Source organism: Nanorana parkeri, unplaced genomic scaffold, assembly GCF_000935625.1.
Source record: "Nanorana parkeri isolate BGI_ZX_2015 unplaced genomic scaffold, ASM93562v1 scaffold89, whole genome shotgun sequence".
In the NCBI taxonomy this organism is placed as follows: domain Eukaryota; kingdom Metazoa; phylum Chordata; class Amphibia; order Anura; family Dicroglossidae; genus Nanorana; species Nanorana parkeri.
Window position 1 is genome coordinate 1547880 of NW_017306357.1, and position 22473 is coordinate 1570352.

At 42.6% G+C, this 22473-nt stretch overlaps 1 protein-coding gene across 1 annotated transcript in view; it reads right to left on the reverse strand.

Moving 5' to 3' along the window:
- Positions 1-559: 559 nt before the first annotated feature.
- NRDC (nardilysin convertase) overlaps positions 560-22473 on the reverse strand; it is a 48700-nt gene continuing 26786 nt past the window's right edge. Inside the window, exons 16-31 of the mRNA XM_018552502.1 lie at positions 20352-20475; positions 20179-20265; positions 18263-18382; positions 18084-18135; positions 16266-16416; positions 14583-14710; positions 13742-13904; positions 13522-13553; positions 12324-12462; positions 12182-12229; positions 10966-11018; positions 10105-10188; positions 4921-5011; positions 3527-3643; positions 2489-2578; positions 560-887 (exon numbers count right to left, since the gene is read on the reverse strand). Coding sequence (XP_018408004.1) covers positions 687-887; positions 2489-2578; positions 3527-3643; positions 4921-5011; positions 10105-10188; positions 10966-11018; positions 12182-12229; positions 12324-12462; positions 13522-13553; positions 13742-13904; positions 14583-14710; positions 16266-16416; positions 18084-18135; positions 18263-18382; positions 20179-20265; positions 20352-20475 — 1680 coding nt within the window. The 3' untranslated portion in view covers positions 560-686. The remainder of the gene's footprint in view (positions 888-2488; positions 2579-3526; positions 3644-4920; positions 5012-10104; positions 10189-10965; positions 11019-12181; positions 12230-12323; positions 12463-13521; positions 13554-13741; positions 13905-14582; positions 14711-16265; positions 16417-18083; positions 18136-18262; positions 18383-20178; positions 20266-20351; positions 20476-22473) is intronic.

Below are 22473 nucleotides of genomic sequence, written 5' to 3' on the forward strand. Positions count from 1 at the left end.
TTCCCGTTCGGTTTCTGGCACAGGAAGTCTCTCTAAAGGGGGATACACACTACTACGAGTATTAAAACCAGACAGATGTTTAACCCTTCTCAGGGTTCCCAAATTAAAAAAAAATTAATAAAAAAAAAATCTGATTGCTGGAGTTCCACTTCCTGTAGGAAATAAAGTTTTCATCTACAGATCAGATCAAGAAGGAAATTCTAACTTTTTGCATCACAATGAATGAGATGAGGGATCCCAATATACTTTGATGAAGCACGAGCCCATACTGAGGTTCAGGAAGGTATCGGAACCAAGAACGGCCTGCATTGCCAGGAGCGTCGATAACTAAACCGGCCATTCTTCATTCAGACACCTTCAGTCAGGAGGCCTTGTCGTCTCTGTGCAATAAGCCGAGCTTTCACCATAAAAGATGTGAATGTTATCCTTGTACTATATTCAAATACAAGTATTTGTAAAATCATTTAGTTCTCAAAAAGTTCACTTAGAAGAAGAGCAGCATTAAATATCTAGGTTTAAAAATCTGCATATCTACAGAAAGTCTGATCATTAGATTTCTGGCCATGCTACAGCGTGTGCCAAAGACACGCACTGTACCACAACCCTTTAGAGAACTCCGTTTGCTGATGGTAGAAGCGCGCAGCTCATCACCCAGAAGTGGCAGTCCTGCAGTCCTGTTCGCTCCCTCACTTGATGATCTTGTGGTACGGCAGCAGTTTTAAGGTGGAGGTAAAGCTGTGGATGTCACTGATTGGCAAGGCGTCTGCCATGAGCGGAGAAGGGGGAAGGAAGGTCAGGCTGGTAATGTTGCCATATGAAGATTCGGGTTCTTCGGCGGGTGTCTGAGAAGGCACAGAATCCGGCTCCTTCTCGCCAAATCCAACCACCTGTCAGAAAAGAAGTCACCATTGTTACAACAATGTTCTGAGACGCAGCCTATTATCTCTCATATTGCTTTACTGTGGCTGGACAGGCATATCAACCCAGGCAACCGGATATCTATTATAGGGCTGCAGCTAACAATTATTTTCGTAAATCGATTAGTTAGCCGATTATTAGGTTCGATTAATCGGATAAAAAAAACAAAAAAGGCTCCAGTGATGGACTACTAGTTTCTATTGAGATTGTAGTCCATCACGGGAGCAAGCTTGGCGCAGTGGAAGTAAAAAAAGTGTGGTGTGCAATATAGTACATTATACAGCGGCGCAGAGCAGAATACCAGCAGCTATAGAGGAATGCAGCAATAGTACATTATACTACAATGTACTATTGCTGGGATTTGTAGTCCTCTGTAGCTGGTGTTATTCTGCGTTGCGCTGTATATAATGTATTATTGCTGCGATTTGTAGTCCTCTATAGCTGGTGGTATTCTGCAGTGTGCTGTATAATGATTATACGGCGAAATGCAGTATACCAGCAGCTATAGAGGAATACAACAAATGCCAGCAATAGTACAACATTATATCATAATGTACTATTGCTGGGATTTGTAGTCCTCTGTAACTGCTGGTCTTATTTTTTTCAGGGGATGTCTTTTTTTTTTTTTTTAATGTGCAACAAAATGGTCAGTATGGGTAATGCTGATCCCTTTCTTTCACAGGCGGAGTGCATCTGGTATCACTCCGCCTATCACAGAAACCGGTTGCTATAGAGGAAGTATCGGCTAAAGCGACTTGGCTCTGCTCCCTCCGCCGCCTTGCTTTCTACAGCGCCGGCTTCCTTTGCTATCAGGGACAGCGGTGCAGCAGTGGGGCCGGACATCAGACAGTGCAGTAAAGTATGGTACCATTTACCGGTACACAATACAGTACAGTACAGTACCATTACATTAAGCAGTGCCTTCAGGGGGACAGCAGTTAGTGAAGTCTGGTACTGGAGTGCTCCCTGTCTCTGCGCTGGCCGGAGGGAGTCCCCTGTCATCCCCTTGATACAGTATTTCCCTGCAGGCTGATACCATCTCTCCTGCTCTTCAAGTTCCCTCTCACATGCCACCACCAAACTAGGTCTTATTTTCGTGGGAAACACGGTATTAGAAAAAAAGAAAAAAACACAGCATAATGAGGATCAACTCCAGGTCAAATGTACCTGTGAATGAATTCTCAACGATCTCAGAAGCATCTCTTATGTCAATGCCCACTACAACTTGTTAAAGATGTCACCAGCACACCATATTGAAGTGAAAAACACGTCTGTTTATTGATGCTTCATGTCACAACAAATGGCCTTTTCCCATACAATGGCTATTTGTTTTGACATGAAGCATCAATAAACAGACGTGTTCTTCACTTCAATATGGTGTGCTGGTGCCATCTTTAACAAGTTTCAGTATTGGCTGGAGCCATCCGCAGTCACTTCGGGCACCCACACTGACAGGGATACCCGGTAAGAAGTGCAGCAGGATTCTGGAATACAAATGCCGAATACAACATGCAGAATAATAACTTATAGGTAGAATTTCTATTAATTAAAACCCATAATGATCACTCACATGTACACTTAGTACCCTCCTGTCACACCCCCGATGTTCCTTGAAGCAGCTCGTCAGGTCCGTCTTCTTAAAGGTCTTCAAAGCCTCTATCTGAAATACAACAAATGTTTTGCTGAGAGAAGCCGATTACAAAAAAATATACTGCAAAATATCTCTCCCTCCTTTTCCGGAGGTGGACCAGCTTACTTTTCATGCCAAATTTCACAAGCAACAAATCACAAACCTAATCATTCATTAAGGTCCCCCAAATTAAAGCAACCTTGTCACAGTAGCAACAAATCCTAAAACTAGGTTCCCTGCATGAAAAGAACAAACTTTTCCAGCAGCCTGTTATATTCCAGTGCTGCGACATTCAGCAGTCTCTTCAGCATTTCCAGGAATGTTGGCTGCCTGTGTCCCCCACTGCCCTCCATGGTAAATTACTGCTCTGGCTCAGCAAGCAGTGTGTTGGGCCTCTGCAGAGAGACCACCGCTTCCATACAGAGAGCAGGGGTCCTTCTCTAGTGCATGCAGGGAAAAGGCTTTTCTACTCAGACCACGGCTGCCTGCAAAGGAAATAAACTAGGATTTTAACCACCTTCTGTGATGATGCATCTGAAACATATTAGTGGATTTAAACTGAAAATTTTAGCTGGGCTTTAATCTACGCGTCACCTAATATAATAAAGCTAGACTAAGGATCAGTATACAGTAATAAAATCTGCCTTTGCATATCAGGCATCAGACAGAGATAGGGAGGGAGGGCCAGCACTATGACCCACCAAGGCTGCCTTGCACTATACTGTCATTCTATAACTGGCTATGTGTGGCATAAAATGAAACACATCCTGAAATGATTTTTATTCTTGAGTTCCGGAGATCAGACCCGATTGATTTCACTTGTTGCCTCGGCTCTTTAATTGTTAGTTAAAAACAGTTCCAAATGCGTGTGTTCTAGTCATTTTGGGCATACAAAGACAGTCAACAGTACAGTAAGAACAGATAAGAAGCAACTTTATGTAGACTGGTCACCACAAACTATCCAGATATATTCTATACCTCATGTTCCAGGCGGTCAAAGAGATACTGCTGGGTGAGCACTTCCCCCCAGTTCCTGTCCACTTCCTCTCCAAGGTGGGTGTCTTCGCACTCTTTCAGCTTTATCAAAGCCTTTACCTGCCAATACAAATAAAAATATATAGCAACCAATTACATTACATTCAAGCAAACATGGTTAGCATGCAAGCCTTGTAGCATCAGGAATCCAGCGCCAATTCCTACCGAGGGTTCCATCTACACTGAATATGTATGTTGCGCCTCCATGTGATTTCTAATATTCCCAGAAACATACAGGTAGGTTAACTGGCTTCAGTGTGTCTGTCGTTATGACTGTGACCTTGGAATGTAAGCTCTGCCAGGGCAAGGATGGGTAATAGCAGTCTCGGCTATATAAACAGAGGAAATAACGAGGAAGGATTCTGGATAAGAGAACCAGTTCCACAAGTCCACTTTTACCCAGGGTCTGGATTGACATGAAAAGGAGATTTGGACTCATTGGCACTACTGAAATGTATCAGAGCAGATCCATAGGAGTGTGCTGACACGACTGATGGGTTTAAATCTGAAGCTAAGTTCCCATGTAATGAAACCGCTTCGTTCTCTTGCTCAAACATAGGTTTGTTATGGAAAAAGGAATGCACGGGTAAGACAGAAAAGGAACCTTGATGCCTTTCACACAAGCCGCTTAAAATCGGAAGGTCCTCATGATGTGCGAATGGCGTCAACGTTCTCTTACTGATGTCTGAATACCTGTACATACCTGATCTACAATACACCTATAGATAGAAAGGGGGTTTTATTACACTGGAGTTTTGCTGTACATGTTAGGACTGGGAAAGGTTTGAAAGCCATGATTTCTCAGGCTTTATGGTATGTAGAAGCAGCTCCCTTGCAGCAGCAAAGTCTCAGTTGTTTGTATTTAACTTGTTGGACTAAAGCAATGGCTGGATGATACAATTTTAGAGCCACAACAATTAAGTGCCTTGGGTGAAATCTGTCCTGAACCGTGCATGGATATCTACAGCATTCACGAGTACAACATAGAAAAGCAGAGCCTGGCATTAACCCTTTACAACTGATGGCAGTCAGCTCTTCAAAAGTTTGTAATACCTGAGGTGTTTGTTAGCAGTGCTTCCCGGGCATGGTAGTGATCACATGTTCAAGAGCCTACTCCACTGGCTCCCAAATGTAAACAGTGATCGAAAGCCGTGGGTGACAGGGCAGTCACTGTGTTGGGGTGCTGAGTGAGCAAGCAAGGAACACCAACTATGTACATATAAGTGGCAGCTGAGTGCCGTCACATATATGCGTATGACAGGCATTAAGGGGTTAAGCAAACACGTATGGTCTGTGACAACAAACAAGAAAAGTACATTGCAGGAAAACTTGCTTACCTGCGTTTCAAATGCTTCATCGGTCAAGCTGTTGATTTTTTCACCAAAACAAACCAGAAACTCTTCTATTTTCTTGTCTACCACTTCAGAGCTGTGGAGGAGAGAAGTGTCCTTGTTAGACTTGTTCCTGATCAATATTGCTCATTTACAGGAAGTAAGCAGCCCGTCCCGGCACTACCTACTTACCGGTTTCTGCTTCCAACATTTTTTGTCAATGACCCAAAACAAGCCTGCCACAAGTGAAGTGAGAACGCTCGGTCTGATATCAGGCTGGGGGGGGCAGCTCCCTGCACTATCACCAGGAGCTGAGCACCTCCGACAGCCCAACACACTTCCAGCTCTGCACATCAAATCGCAGGAATCGGAAGCAGTTCTTTTTAAAGTATATGCAAATGCACTACAAGAAAAACCACAGGGGGGGTGTTATCAAAACTGGAGTAGACAAAATCTGGAGCAGCTGTGCATGGCAACCAATCAGCTTCTCTCTTCAGTTTGTTCAGTTAAGATTTAAAAAAAAGAAAAAAAGAGAAGCCGATTGGTTGCCATGCACAGCTGACTGCTAAACAGACTACAGGACTCATATGAATGCTGCGTGTTGGCACGGCGTCCTGTAACTCCAAGCAGGACTGACAAGATGCAAACTGACCACACCAGCACGTATGTTCTTCCGTACTTGGCGTGAACCGATTACAACCTGGGTGAAGGCAGACTGGCAGGATCACCAGTTATACATAAAAAGAGAACAAGGTCACAGACAACAACAAAAAAGTTCTGGAGTAATATCCACTTTAAGCATACAGATATGTAAATGAACCTTTCAGTATTAAAAAAGTGACATTTCAAAAGACAGAGCAACTGAATAATTTCTCAAAAAAGCTCTACCTATCATTAATAAAAATCAGCCCTTTGTCTCCAGTTCAGTGAATGTGCCTATGCTGAGATGATGTTATCAGCCTGCTCCAGGCAAGCAGAAGCATTTCCCCAGTCTTCTCTCCCCCTGTGATCAGAATGTATCATTGTAACTTGGCAGCAAGGCACGAGGTGGGAGGCTGCAGCTGGGGCTGATGTGTGTCAGACATTTTAAATCACAGCCAATATCAGCACAAACACCAAGAGTTACGTGACTGTGTAATTCAACTCAGTCCAGGAAGTAGATGCCGACCTTGGATGAAGGCCTTTGATGAGAAAGGCAGATAAAAAGGCAGATAAAAGGCATTGTCAGGAGAAGTACTGGGGGACCTCTGTGAGAGGCTCTGTAAGTGTTCAAAATCCAAAACTCACATAGTCTCAGTCACCACAGAAGTACAGCTCAAAATGAAAGAGCTTCACTAAAAAAACGGGGGAAAACCTGCAAGACTGTTACAAAGGATTCTGCGAGCAGTCCGAATGCTATGTTAACACAAAATGAAACTCATATAACCGTTTCCCTTATAAATGACAATAGGCAAGTTTGGTATATTCTACAATTATTAATAGAGACTACAAGTTTCTTGTCTAGCACACTCCCCGGCCTGCCATACTCCTCTGTGGTCATAGAAGGTCTGTTCAAGACTTAATGCCTCTTTTGAATGCAGCTGCTCATTGATGGAGCGATCAATACCATTAATGGATCTTAGAGTATCTAGAAGGAACATTCTGTTATTATGAGATGAAAACATTGCGTCTGGAAATGTATTCGTCAGCTGAAAGAAGTCATTCCTGTCTTTGTATATGGCCTTAAAGAAACCCTACAGCCTGATGGTGTGTGCGCAGATGGAGTCAGGTCAGTGCTGAAAGACAATACAGAAGGACTGAGGTCAAGTGTCTTCCCTGTGCCTGCAAAACGCTGCATTCACAATGCTGAGCAGGCTTATATAACTTAAAGTGAACCTGTTCCGAGGCCATGGATATTAATGGATTTACACATTTTTTTAATCAAACAACATACAAACTTTAACCCTTTCGCTGCCAAGGACGTACGGCATACGGAGCTACAAAAGTGCTTCCAGCTGGCCAGCTCAGTATGCCGTACGGAATGTTTTCAAACAAAAATAAAAATGTAAAAAATAAATCAAATAAAAAAATTTGTACAAAAAAATAAAAAAAAGCACAACCCCTTCCTCCCCCCACATAACATACACATATTGAGGTGTACGCCATGCACATGCGCTGCAGTGCGTTGTTAGAACGCATCGCAGTGCATGATTTTTTTAATGTATTTTACAAAAATGGCTTGGCCAGCTGATTTGAAAAATGTTCCGGAGGGCTTGGCAGCGAAAGGGTTAAAACAAGGTCATCCCTGGCCTCTCTAGCTGCACAAACTGAAGCAATGGGTTCCCAAATATCGCAACCAAAGATGCTAAAGTCGGTTTTAGTCAGTTGCTAACTGCTTAGAAACACTTGCTGTGTGTTTACATGAGAAGATTGGCAGGTTGCCTTGTGTATAACCCTCCTACTTCTAGTTTTATGCAAAGCAGTACCAAGAGCATGATCAGAAGTGCAGAGGGTTGGGAACCAGTGTCCCTCAATGGACTTTAAAAAAAGGATTTTACGGTGTGTAGAAGAATCCTATTTTCTTTCTCATACATTGAGTGACAAAGAAAGTGTTAAACCTTTGGGAGGTTAAGAAACAGTCCAACTGAGGGGTGGGCAGCACAGCAAACAAACACCAACAGGCCCGATGAAAAAACAAAGAACAGAGGACTGCATGCAGCTCAGAGAGCCACCTGAAGGACCTCACACCCAATGCTGGCATCAGAGGTGCCAGAAATGTCCACCTGGTAGAGTAGAGGGGAAATTCAAATCCTAGGGAGACAAAAGGGAATTGGACTGGGGGAACAACATGATAACCCCTACAAATGGTCTTAGAAAGTGGCAAGCCAACTGTCTTAGAAACTGAATAAAAAGGACAGAGATTTGTCCCTTAAATGGTACTAACAGCCAAATGTTGATCCAGACCCAACTGCACAAAAAAAGAGCATAGATCCCACAGAGAAACTCCTTGGGTGAAAGCCCTTAGACTCACACCAAGCAAAGTACACCTGTCACGTCCCATGATAGGCCTTGCGGGAAGTGGACTTCCCAGCCTTAAACATCCTATGAACTCCGTGGTACCCCTGCCCCTTAGAACCTGGGCTTCAACTGCTATGCTGTCAATGTGCAAAAGGAAGGATTTCAAATTGTCTCTCGGTACAGCAGATAGCGGACATTCGCCAAGGTTGGCCCGCTATTAGTCTTACCAGGTCGCGATCTATACTTGTCTGACAAGGTTGAAATGTAAAGTTCTGCCCAGGACAGGATCCGCTCTACCTCTTTTGCTATAACAAGACTTACTGTTGTCCACAATCCTCCAGAATATGAGAAGTGACTTACCCAAGTGACTTACACCAGGATTCCAGAGCCACCAAGACAGGGACAGCCTGGTCCTTGGCATCAAATTAATTTATTTGCTGCAAATGTCTGGAGTGGAATTGGGCAAAGCAAATTATCTTGATGAAGACCACAATCAGCCCACAAAACCCTCATGCATAAGATAAGGGTTATATTGGTTCTGGATTGAAGAACACGGACTTGAGACCCGAGATTCTGTGTAAACATTAAGGACCTTGCGTCACGCACCCCTTTTGTTTTATGGGACAGTGAACAGGTTGAAGTCAAACCACTGGTGGCAGGGATTAGGGCCATAACACCTTGGTCCAGAAGGCCTGATGGAGATCTGCCAGTTTGTGCTGAGACTCGAGTATGTAGCCCTGGGATGCCACCTCTTGCATACAGGCCGTAAGGATCAAAAGCTTCTTACAGGATAGCTCCACAGTTCAGGGACACCATCTCTTGCACTCAGGCTTATGGAATACAAGCTTTCCAAGCATCCACAAAGGTCAACAGTTGCCCTACCCTGCCTCTGGAAAGTGGGGTGCACCTTCATGCAGAGGAAGGTTTGCATGAGGATTTGACAGACAGATCTAAGATCTTGTGGGTGGACAGGGAGAGAAGCTTGGAGGGCCTCACCACTGAAATTGAGGGAATTGGGGAAGGACACTTCTTGATGGTCAGAGAGGAAGACAGCTTCGCAGTCTGCTCCTTAGGCTTCCTTTGCTAGGAAAGGTGGGCTCTCAAGTAAAATCCTTGATGAGAATATCCAGGGCTGGCAAGAAGAGGCACGTCCCTGGAAGGCCATGCGGATCAAACACTTCCTACAAGACAGCTCCACAGCCCAGCACTGTCCTATGTATATGCACCAACAGGAGAAATATGCAAGAAATAAGTCAGGAGGCTTCCAATACACCATCACAGCTGAAATGTAATGCTACAGCCTTCTGCTCCATGTGTTCAATGAGCAGATGATGATTGACAGTGTTGCTGGATCCTTTTTACTTTGGTTTCCCAAAGTAAAAACACAGCCAGAAGTGGACGTAGAGCAGGACTCATCAGCAAAAACATGGTTCTGGAAGGGGCCTGCACCCTCTTATCGGTTGGATTCTTAAAAGCAGGTGCATTCTCTATCAGTATAGTAGTCACCTTGTTAGGGTGAAACACGGCCAGGTCCACAGAGGGAACAGACCACTTTTGAACCAAAATCACACCAAATGGATACAAATCCAGCAAGCACTTAGTGGGGAGCAAATAACTTATCAAGGCACTTCCAATCTTGGTAACGAAACAGATAGAAAGGCAGCTACAAATGCAAAGTTTTTGGGGCAATAGATGCCCAATACAGACAAAGGCTGGACCCATTGCCTGAAGGTCAGTTCCAGGCCAAGCCTGCAACATTTAGTCCAGGGGGGCCCAAGCGCAATATGGTCCAAGAAAAAAAAAAAAAGACTGCGTCAAACTGCTGTAAACTAGATGGGAAACCTAGACATGGAGTGGAGGAAAGTCAACTGAATTTGGAGAGAGAAGAGCTGGGTACAAAGGCAACAAGATCTTATGAGCAGAGTCTCCAAGATATAAAAGAAGGTTGAGCGTAGTTCAACTAGTCAGCACGTAAATTGCAGTTTACATGGAGGAGACGGAGCTTCACTGACTTTGCTCCATGTTTTTAGGGTGAAAGCAAGAAAAGTATTAAAAGGGTAATTCCACTTTCCCCACCGAATCTGAGAAAATGGAATCACCCTTTAAACAATAGGTACACACGAAATGTACATTTCCATAACATTCTGCATTATGAGAACATTTCCAAGCACAGTCCATTTCTATCTCACTTACTTGTACTTATTTGCTTGCGATTCCACTGTGACTGAAAATCCCAGAATTCCAGATGTGTTTCTGCAGGTTGGATACACGTGGTACCTACAAAAATATGTTATAGAAGAAACTGCATCATTGTGACTAAAATAATATTATACAGAGCAGGACTCCTTAACAAAAGTTTTTGGAACTGCCCGCTATCCCTGATCATTTCGTAACCTGTCCTAGAAATGTGAAAAGGAAGAGTATGGTTGGCAGACAAAAAGGTTAGTGGAAGGTGTAAAGGGACTTGAAAGACCACATCATCTGGAGATTAAAAGGAGAACTATGGGGTTAGTGCTTTTCCCCATAGTTCTCCGAAGGGTAACGGGAGGACACAAACTAGCGTCCTCCCGTAACCCAAAGCTCAGTATACCGCGAGCTGCAGCTCGCGGTATACTGAGACGCCGCTGCTGAAACGGATCCCGACAATTATGTCTGGATCCGCCCAGCTGCGTGAGTGACAGCTGGCTCTGCCTATCTAGGGAGAACCAGCTGTACCCGCCCCCTCCCCCGTCCGTTCCGCCAGTCAGCATTGGAGGATTGGACAGGGGAGGGGGGAATCCAGTCACTGCCCTGTCACGGCTCACCTGCGGGGATAGATCGAGAAATGAGCGAGCGCCGGTATGTGTTCACTCACTTCCCGATCTACTGAGCCGACCTGTGACAGTTTCATTGTCACAGGTCGGCTCAGATTATGAGGCTGACTGCAAAGCACTCACCTCATAATTCTCCTTGAATTGTTAGCCAGGCTTGACTTTTATAAAACTTTAACAACCTCTTCATGCATTTTTACGGTTATAAGTTACTTTGTTACTTTTAGTTTTGAAAGCCTCTTACCCCAAAGTCTGTTTTGTCCTGAGAAAATCAAAGCAAGGTTCCTCCATATGCATCTGAAAGACAGATTCAACAAATTACATTGTACCCTTTCATCTAAGCTTTTTTTATTTTTAGGCAAATAATTTCAAAAGCAGCCTCCTGATTTTCATTGACTCGCCAGGTCAGATTCTGCCCAGGCCAACTGCAAATTACTAGGACGTGGGGGAATTTTGTTATCTCCATCATGGATTCACTTATTGTCACGCCCGATGTTTCTATAACCTGAGGTGGATCACAACTGCGGAATCGAGGTGGTTTATATAGCAGGAAAAACGGCACTCAGTCACGAACCCCAGGCGTCACTCTCAGTCAGAGGCGGAGAGTTTGGGGTTCTTGCATCATCAGCCGTACAAAACAAAGCAAAACCAAGAAACTAAAAGGAGGAGTTATTAGGACATAACCCCTCGTGGATCTAGAGGTCCCGAGGAACCGGATGCAGCCCACTTAGTACACCTAGGTTAAGCAGTCCTTCTACACTGGCTTTATATATTACAAGAATATAGGTTCAGGTAGTCTATATATTTCCTACAGATCCCTTCAATACTATAGTTTTATGCAGTCCAAGTTTATGTTATCACACTACTAGAGATTTAGACAGTCCATATGTAAGATATCACATTGCTATAAGTTTAGGCAGTCCAGGTATAAGATATCACATTGCTATAGGTTTAGGCAGTCCAGATATAAGATGTCACATTGCTATAGGGTTAGGCAGTCCATGAGATCCATGTACTGAGCCCAGAGGACTCCAGTGTACTTGCGCTTATGGTGATGGGGTCAGCAGAGACATGGATCCCGTGTAGTGTTGCAGGGAAATCCTCCAGTAGGTCCTGGTCAGTAGTCTGCCTGTATGCTGCGTAGTTCCAGGGTGTTTGGGCATGAGAATCCCAATAGTGAACACCCTTCATCGTTCATATCAGGTTTAAATAGGCCGCAGCCGTGACGAAACGCGGCCGCGGCGCACTTCCGCGTTCCAGCGTGGAACGCATAGCACCTCTGCTAATGGGGGAGGAAACCCTCGGCGGTTTCTCCCTCTGCTGCGTTCCAGCCTGGAACGCAAGCGGGACGTGGCACGGAGCGGAGGGACGTTACACTTATGTATGGACAAGCTTTATCAGTTTTGCAAACTATCCACAACATTAGCAACTTATTCACCATGAAAACCAAAAGAACTTACCACCAAGAGCTCCATCAGTGTGTATTCCCATAAATTCTTAGCACCAGACTGCAATAAATAGAAATCATTACCAGTGAGTTCATAAGCTCACAATAAGAGGGGATAAGTCACGTGGCAGATTGGTACAAAATCAATTGCTTACCTGGTAGTACACTGTGACTTCAGAGTTGGTATCCCCTTTATTCAGGGACATGACTTTGCACAAGTGATGAGCAGTTGGCAGCTGTACTACCTGGAACTGCACAGGAATCATCTGTTCCTGAGGGCGATACTGCAGCTTACTGGAGAAAGGAAGAGGAGTCCTGTGATTTCATGCTAGGCACACAGCAGTGGTAAAAATTACAAAAGAATTTCAGATTTCACTAATTGAAGAAGCTCATCTCTAAATGATCCTCATGACACGACTAGGACAGCTCTGATTTATGTTCACATCATATTACTCAACCTGAATTCCTGCTCCTAGTGGCAGAGCCCAAAGCATTACACACAATGCATGCTTTTCTGATGGCTGAACCATCATCCCCAAGAATGCAGGCTACCAGTCAGATAAACGGAAACCGTATCAAGCATGAATGCACATGCATACAGGCTGAAGACAAGACAGAGCAACCAGTCAAGAGCAATCTGACAGTTTCAAGCTATTGTTCTCTAAACCAAATGGGCCAGGCAGCAACATGAATCTTTCGAATACAAAAGTTAAAAGGCAAAGTACAGACTTTCCTCTGGAATTAATGCAGATCTTATCTGCATCCTTTGGCAGGAGGGGAAACAGCGTGTCAGCATCCTTGGGAGAAGCAGAACCTAACTAGGAGGATTTTTAAGAGGCTTGTGGTGCCATACGGGTCTCAAGTGTTGGCCGGCTAGGGACAGGTAAGTGTGAGGGTTTGCAGAGATGCGGAGGGCTAGAACCAGGGCTCAATAATGGTAAGTCCACTAGACTGCACAATCTCTCCAACAGTTGAGAGAATTTCGATTGGTTACACATACTCAAATCATCCTTCAGGCCTATTGGCACAGGATGAAGCTGTAAGAGGGAGTTCTCTATATGCTGAAGGAATAAAGCAAATACAGAGCCTGTAAGAGTGGACCTCCATCAGGTATATTCTAGCTGTCTGGCTACCGCTGGATTGAGTTCTTTGAGACACTGACCTTCAAGCATGCAGATCAGGAATGTCAAGATAAAATCAGTATAACTGATCCAAGTAAGTGACTGAGGTACTGAAGCAGCTGGATCAGCATGAGAGCAAAAAAACTTATTTCCAGAATCAGCAATGGCATTTTCTATAGTTCATCCCTACAGGTTCCCTTTAAGCAAACATTAGTAACATTTTTAGTCTCACCTTATAACATAGTTCAGGAACTCTGCAGACTCCTGAGGAGTAAGAAGCAAACAAAGAACATGTTCAAAATTAAATTAAAAAGTCAAATAAAAAATAGTATTGCAAATACATAAAATACACTATTGGCCAAACTTTCAATTAAAAACAAAAAAAACTCTTTGTGATGGGAAAAAAAAAACTGTGGACATTTCAATACAAAAACATTTAATATCCCACCTACCTTTTTGGTAAAGTTGCCTTGTACCAAGCCCTCCACATAAAGACGGGACTTGAACTGGTCTACAAAGGAATTCAGCTGCTCTAAGCTCACACCTGTTACAATGGTCCTGTATTTCTCAATCATGGACCAACGATTATGTTCCAGTATGTTGAGGCGAACATCTCTGCAAAGACAGAACATAAGACAGTAAGATTTCAACACTCTTCTTGCATCTGTGTGCACCTACTCAAACCATCTTCCTGCTACTAGCACTACTCAGACCACCTGTCTGGAACGTAAACCACTCGGGGATCTGCCCTACCTGTCTGCCATAGTGAGATTTTCCAGAGTTGCACCCTGAAGCATTAGCGGCATAATAGCCTCATCAACAGCTCTGGTGAAGACCTAATGTGCTCTGGAGGTTGCACCTCAGAGGGAGTGACAGGTAAGAGAGGGTTTATAAGTCGTGACATAAGTATTTTCAGGAGAGATTACGTTTCCTTTCGAGGGAACAAGAGTGATGGCAATTCATTAGTGGGAGGTAAAACTGATATGCATTAAATAAATCTAGGTAGGGCATTCAAGGTTAGCCAAAAATACAAGATGTCTATTTTCCTTTGAAAATAAGTTTCCACAAAAGGCGCAGTTGTTTCAACACTGGTTTCTTTAAACTGTTTACCTATACTCTGGTTATATGAATGACAAGCAATAAAGTAAAAATCAACATGGCACTATGAGGTCAGAGTAGGAATACGTATACTATTCAATACATTATAGAAATATTAAAGAATGGAGGCAGTGATAAACCTGAAGTGCCAATTATGCAATCAGCAGGTAACAATCAGACACGGTAAACACTCACTTTCCCAGTTTCTCTGGTTTTATGAGAAGATTGAAGTAGGTCTTTTTCAGTTGCTGCGTGATCATCTCAAAAACGTCAGGAGAAGCTGCGAAGTCTGCCAGGTGGTCAATGATCAATTCAAAAAGTAGCTATGCAAAAGGGAAAACAAAAAACATGCCAATTATTCTTTTATTCCCCTTGACCAACTATACATCTAAAACCAAATGGTCTACAGCAAAGATACAGTCTAGTATTATAGAGCTATTTACTTTAAACTGCATACAGATGATTTAGGTTTGTTGCTCATCATCAGTGTGGTGCATGGAAACAATGGCTTCCATGGCATAGGGCTTGGGGACCAATGAGGAAGTTGGTTACACTTTCTTGTTTCAATACATTTTTATTTATGTATATAGATCTAGATAATAGAAAAGGAGACAAATACAACAACAAAACAGGAAAAACCCAGGAGTCCCTTTAGGAGAGAAATTGCTAAACTTGCTCCATATTAAAACACACTAAAAATCATATGAGAGAACATTTTGGGATCTCTTCAAATGCTAAGTCTACCCAAAACAAAATATTTGCTTTAGGATGCAGATGGATAATTCATAGAATTACATCACCAAGGGACTCAATTGGAAAGATCTCACTACCAGTCAGAGTTTATAAGCATGTGCAGATCATAAGCAGTTTGCAAGCATGCACAGTGGTAAGCGTCCTCAGTAGCACTGCTGGCATGCGGGCTGCATGGTGTGCATGGGCCGCTGTCCAAAAGCAGAGGTGAAGGAAGTGCACTTCAGGAAATGGATAAAGCAGTTGGTCGATTCTAAAATGCATCCTTCTGAACAGGTATCAACAGAACAGAGCACTGCAGACAACACTGGCGAGAACTGACCATTTAAAGCCCAACTCCAGCCTGGGAAACTCCTTTTCCTTTTGATCCCCCTCCCTTTGCTGATTTTTTTTTCCTTTTGAAATCTTTCTATATACCTGTTTCCAGGTGTCTTCAGCCAATTAATGATGTACTAACTGCAGTATTCTCCACGAAGTTTAGTGCACCACCAGAGGGCAGGTCCTTGACGCCCTGTGCTCGCAGAAAGTGGGTTGAATGATGCCGGGCATCATTCAACCTGAAAGTGGACCACCGATGGTTTGCACAGCGTCAATCTGTGGGGGGGCAGTGCCAGGGAGGATGTGGGCTTTGCAGCCACAGCTTCTTTTCTATTGTAAATCTGTACTTCGGGCAAACAGCACATAGATGAAATACATAAAAATTAGTGGTTTTATCTGGCAAAAGGATTTATATTTGTTCGTCCAGGTTTCCAGCCTATGGCTGAACAATGAAAGGAGAAGCAGCAGGCTGATAATCCCATGCCTGTGTCACTCCGTTCTCCTCTCCCATCAAAATATCCCTTGTTAGCACATGGTTAACAAATGAGCACACCGGATTGGTTCTTTATGCTGCTTCTCCCTCTCCCAGTCTGAACGATGCTGTACAGGAGGCCAATAGCAGGTCAAATTTAGGCGCCTTGTATATCTGCCTGGAGTTCAACTGTACTTTTGCTGGGAAAGTTATATTTTTTTAAGAAGCTAGATTTGGCCTTTAAATATATCCCAATGAAGTCACAGCAGAGTTTCTCATGTTACCAGTTTATCTCTCACCTGATGGAATCATTGAGATTTTAGAAAATTCATACTTACTGAAAGCTTGTGGTTGAACCCCTTCACTTTGATAACGAGGCCATGTTCTCCAGCCACCAGTTTATATTCGAGCTGAGCAACATCTGCTTCATAGGCGGGTTCTGCCAGTGTGTGAGCCAGAATATTGACAAAGATGTCGAACAGAACCAAGCTGAAACAGCAAAACAGAGCAGAAGCTGTCAGTGAATATCAAGGAATCAATGCTTTTGGAGCCATTAAAGGGAAAGCTTTTTACATAGGTCTGCAATAATGGTAAAGAAAAGTATAACACAGGGAAAAGAGATCACACAGTCCTAAGTGTCAATCAATACGCTGCTGCACAACATAGGACCACGTACATCACTTTTATAGCTAGCTAAAATAAAACATTCAATGGAATGCAAAGAGGAGAAGATCATACGTGTAACATAGAATAATCTAAAGTAGAAAGATAATGGGCAGCCTTGGATTTTCATGTTCTCTGCTTATTGATAGCACACTTCAAACTTGAAGGGCTTGCACTTGCATAAAAATCTTCCATTATAATCCTCAGTCATATTTACATATCAAAATCAAAGCCTTCTCACTACTGGCATTGTCAGTAGTAAATACCTGCTGATCCTGCCAGTATCTTCCCCTATCCTGTGTGGTTCATACAAAGTTAACCAGAGGCTCCACATGCTCTGGTATGGTAACATTGACAGACATGCTCACTCCTGTACAGGAAACAATAGGATGTAATGCCCACCGTCTCATTGGCATCTTGTGATGTCACTCTTCTGCCCTCTTTGCAATGATTGACAGCACTTCCTGCTATGCTGTGAAAAGGTATTCCTTTGAGCACCTGACAGCCAGATCACTGGCCATATTCTGCAGCTTGGCCACGCCTCTCATCTGTGTGTGCAGAGAATGCATATCACAGAGCTATAGCAGTCACATGACTGCTCTGGAAAAATCAGTAACAAAAGGCTATTAGCTACACTTTTTTTATATTCATTTTAGCATTTTACATTAACTTTTTTTATTCGGATATCAATTATTTTGTTTAATAGTCCTGACCTGGGCTAAAAAAAAGTCTATAAAGTAACAACATGCGCACCATCGGCAGGCCTGTGGAGACCTAACACGCTTTGGAGGGAGCACATGCACCACAGGGGATATGCAGGAACTTTACCTGTGTTGGTATTCAAATTGATCCCTGTGGAGGCCTTGGAGCCTAGGCCCAGGCTGTACACAGGGAGTTTACTTTTCACAAAGACAACTCTGCAATCCCTATCATTCAATGTCAAACAGCAGAGCCTCCCTCTCTCATGCCAGAGCCCTCTAAAAATCCATAAATAGCAGCTGTGAAAACTCTTTGTAAAAATCTACTTTAGTTACTTGGATCTTCATTTTCCCTTCCCTTATCCCCCCTATTGCCATTGGCTGACCTTAGGAAGGACAGTGTCGGCACCAATTCAAAGATGATTTGAGGATCTACAGCCGAGTGATACACAAATAAGATACATTTCTGTTAATAGTTAAGGTACTTAAATGCATTTTTAAGATTTCACTCATGAATTTAGAGTCACTTTAACCCCTTCATGACTGAGGCCCTTTTTTCCATTTTTGCACCCATGAACATGGAACTATTCAAGCTGGAGATCAAAAGAAAAAAAGTTTCTGCAGAAAGATTAGTCTTCTCTTTAAAAATAATAGAATAAACTAAATGGTCCTTTATCTAAAAAATGTTTGATCAGTAGATGGCAAGAGGATCTTTTATTATAGCAGAGCACCCTTTACTGATGCTCAGAAATTTGCAGAGCAGGGCAGACATCATCATAAGTGCAAAGAACTTACTTTTCAGGTGACTGCTGAATCAATGGGGAGATGAGATGAAAGCGGATGTAAGCTGGAAAGGAGAAGAAGAAAAAAAAAAGTTAGTTACTGTATGCCTCCACACCATTATTTCTGAATTATTACTTGTACAATATGTAAAGCTCAAGCAGCAGAAGCATGGACTATTCTTCAAATGTTACCTTTCGGTATCTTGAACTTATTGTCCTTTTTATACCACAGACAGCCTTTTTCACTGTTGACAATCTTCTCTGGATACTCTGTGTCTGGACAGTCGGAGGTCTTTAGAGAGAAGTCAGTGGCTGGATGAGAATTAAAATAGCAATTGTTAGGTAAGGAGACCAAGTGCACAGCAACGTAATAATTAGGAGGACACATTTCTACCATGTCATCAAACAATAAAAAGGTGATCACAGAGATGTGCTCCAGCAATAAATATGACTGGCACCCAGCACCCAGATTGACTACTGGTCTGTCAGAGATCACGCCAATTGCATTAAACATTTGCATCTGAACAGTGAACAAAGCTCTTGAGAAGAATGGTATGACCCATGGCATACCTGGCTAAAGAAACTCGGAGGAGGAAGAGGGAGCTTATTTGGCATGCGAGAAACCAAAAATTCCCTCCCTAGCACCCTCAGTATCAATCTAGTGCCTGAGCTGCCCACTAACATCCCATATACTTGAATAGGAACATACCTTCACTGCAGGAGTAACGTTCCATTAAAGTCTTTGCGACACTAGTGCATGGACAGAACGGGAGACCACAGTCATTGGAGCAAGTAAGTAATGACCTGTGGGGGGTTGGTTTTAAAGTTTACTGTATTGAGGGGGCTATGGAGAGTGACTGGTGGGATGTTCACAGTTAACTTTTATATACAATTCATCCGAGAACAGACCTGATGAATGATAAAAGTAAGCGAAGAACACGTTTTGAAGAGCAAATGAAACCCTAGCAGTACCCTCCATATTAATAGACAGAATTCTGGCTGCACAGGTTATACTACATAAAGCACAGGACAAAAATCATATTCTTCTGCTGTACTATTGTTCTTAACCCCTTCGTGACGGGAGACGTACACTGTACGTCCAGCCACAAAGGGACCAAATGACTTGTCACGTACACTGTACGTGACGAGTTATTTGCTGCTTTAGAGGGCTGTTAATCGCTGAGAATCAGCTTTTAACATTCATTAATGGATGCCCTTACTACAGAGGCATTCATTAATGAAAGGGTTAACCTTTTTCAGACACCCGATACCTTAATATCGGGTGTCTGAGAGTCAAAGCAAAGCGGACACAGATGCCGGCTTTTGCCGGCATTCTGACAGCTCGTATAGATCGAGAGATATCTCTCTCAAGCTATACTGGCTTTTTTTTTTTTCTTTCATGAATAGATACAAAATGTGTCTATTCCTACAATGTATCTATTCCTGGAAGAAGAATGTTTGTTTGCTGATCGTTGTTGCAACAATCAGAAAACATTTAGTAACAGCTGAATCCTGAACTGCTGCAGGATCAGTGTCACTAACTTATTATCGGCTGTTCTGAAGTTTGAAGCAGCCTGATAATAACCAAAAATTTATTAATTTATCATGCAGTAACAGTGAGATTAATTCACAAAATCTGCTTGATATAATTAAATAAATAAAATAACATTTTTAAAAAAAAAAAAAAAAGTGAAAAGTGTAAAAAAAATAAAAAAATGTGTAAAAAATAAAATAAAATAAGGGACAAATAAATGAATGTATTTATTGCATTTTTTTAGCTGTGCTGGTTTTGTAAAAAAAATACTACAAATCAAAACTGGGAAAAAAGTTGTTTTTTTTTAAACGGTTTTTTCCTCTTTTTTTATATTTTATTTGTCCTAAGTGAGGCGTTAGATGCACATATGTGATATAAATATGTAGCCCTATCTGTCCTCTAAAAAACAATATATAATATGTGTGGGTGCACTTTGTAAGAAAGTATATTACTGACGTGGAAGAATCACACAGCAAAAATGTCAAAAGTGTGTCAGTCATTTACGAACAGAAACTAAAAACAAGCTCAGTCATGAAGGGGTTAATCTGCAGAGTTCATTCACTGCAACACTGACCTATGAACTTGTTTTCTGCTGGAAGGTGGAGATCTGCATTTAATGGGAAGTCGGTGGCCCACAGATCTTTCCATTGTGCAGTGATGTCTGTAAACAAAATAATACAAGTCAATGTAAAGGGTTATGGAGAGTAGAGAATGTTTTAACATTTTTCAATGAGAAAAGTATGTTACCTTCAACACTGTACTGAGTGCCGAACCATTTCTCCTTCAGGTCACACTTGCCCTCGTTGCCAGGAGAAAGCAGCAGTAGATTTGCTTTATCAGGAGTAAGGCATCGAATAGCATCTGCAATTACCTGCATGCACCAGGATTTGGAAATCTATTAGAAGTCATCTGCTTTTTTCCTACAGTTCACGGTTATCAGAAAAAAAATCACTACACTAAACTAAGATTTGCATACAGCCCTCTCTCAATAGCAGAGTAATCATTCATTTCTCTTCATTTGTGCAAGCAAAGCAATCACCTAAACCTGCCACATAAACACTGACAACTATATTATTTTTCTTATACCAAACTAAATAAATTTGCATAACATTTGCCACAAAACTGCAGTAAGTAGATTTTAATCACTGGAAGCTAGTTAGTTCTAGGAGCTAGTCTTGGGCACTGAAGTAAAAAAAAAAAAAAAAAAGAAGATGCGTTTCTTTAAATGTCCCTGATTTCTAACCTATCCGAAATCCTTAAGATGGGGTTAGGGCTTTTCCCCATAGTTCTCCTTAGGGTAACGGGAGGACACAAACTAGCGTCCTCCCGTCACCCTAAGCTCAGCATACCACGAGCTATAGCTTACGGTATACTGAGACGCCGCAGCTGAAGCGGATCCCGACAATTATGTCTGGATCCGCCCAGCTGCGAGTGACAGCTCGCTCTGCCATTCTAGAGGCAGAGCCAGCTGTACCCACCCCCTCCCCCGTCCGTTCCGCCAGTCAGCACTGGAGGATCGGCGCGAGGAATCCAGCTCCTCCCGTCACGGCAGAGACCCGTGACAGGATCGAGAAGTGAGCGAACACCTGTATGTGTTCGCTCACTTTCCGATCTACTAAGCCGACCTATGACAGTCTCATTGTCGCAGGTCGGCTAGAACTATGAGGAGAGTGAAAAGCACTCGCCTCATAGTTCTCCTTTAATGACCCCAACACTTTACCCTACCTATCACCCAAACCATAAAACGTAAACGTAACCCCAAGAGTAAGCCTTTGACAAAGTGAATCTAAACCCAAGAGCAGAAAAATACCTGTTGATCCTAATAGAAAAATCTAGTATATTGCAGCTCATCAGACTGATTATTTTTCCTTTTCACCAGGTAATCCTTCTAGTAACACATTCCCTGTCATAGTGTCACTGTACTTAATTTATGGAGAAGCAGCTTTGTCAACCTACTGCAGGCTTCTCTGTTGATTTGAATACAAACACCTCCCCCTCCCCAATTCCTGATTACATAGGAGGAGGCGTTTGGTAGTTCACAGAAGAAAGATAGAAAAGCTCAGTACCTTGTTAGATATTACAGTTCAGTGAACTGGAAGTTACAAGGTTATAAAATTTGATTTAGATCCATTTTAACCTTGCACTCACCCTAACATAAAAGTGAAACTAAACGCAAGAGTTAAATCTTAAAAATACATTCAAGTGCCCTAACTATGAACAAAATGTATCCTATTTGTGCATCACTCAGTGGTAGATCCTCAAATCATCTCTGAATTGGTGCGGACACTGTCCTTTCTTCTGGAGGGTGGCTACTTTAGTTCCCCATGGTCCCTGTGGGGGTTCTAAATTAGCTACTGCTCCAAGCTCACTCCTGTGATAGACTACAATCTCAATACAAATTAGTAAACTAAACATGAGATTGTAGTCCATCACGGGAGCGAGCTTGGTGCGGTGGCTACTTTACAACACACACAGGGACCATGGGGAACTAAAGTAGCCACCCTCCAGAAGAAAGGACAGTGTCCGCACCAATTCAGAGATGATTTGAGGATCTACAGCCGAGTGATACACAAATAAGATACATTTTTGTTAATAATTAAAAGGTACTTGAACACATTTGTAATATTTCACTGCTGAGTTTAGTGTCACTTTAACCCTCAAATTAACAATTAAAAATTAATTTGGAACACCTAAACTTGTCACTTAAAAGTACACAAAACCCTGCATAAAAAACATTTTGTTTGTTAACACCTTTCCTGCCAGCATTATGCACATATCCATCAGCACGATGGGTGGGCCTTAACCCCTTCGTGACTGACGACGTACAGTGTACGTCGCCAGCATCGGGGCTGTTTAAACAGACTCCCGG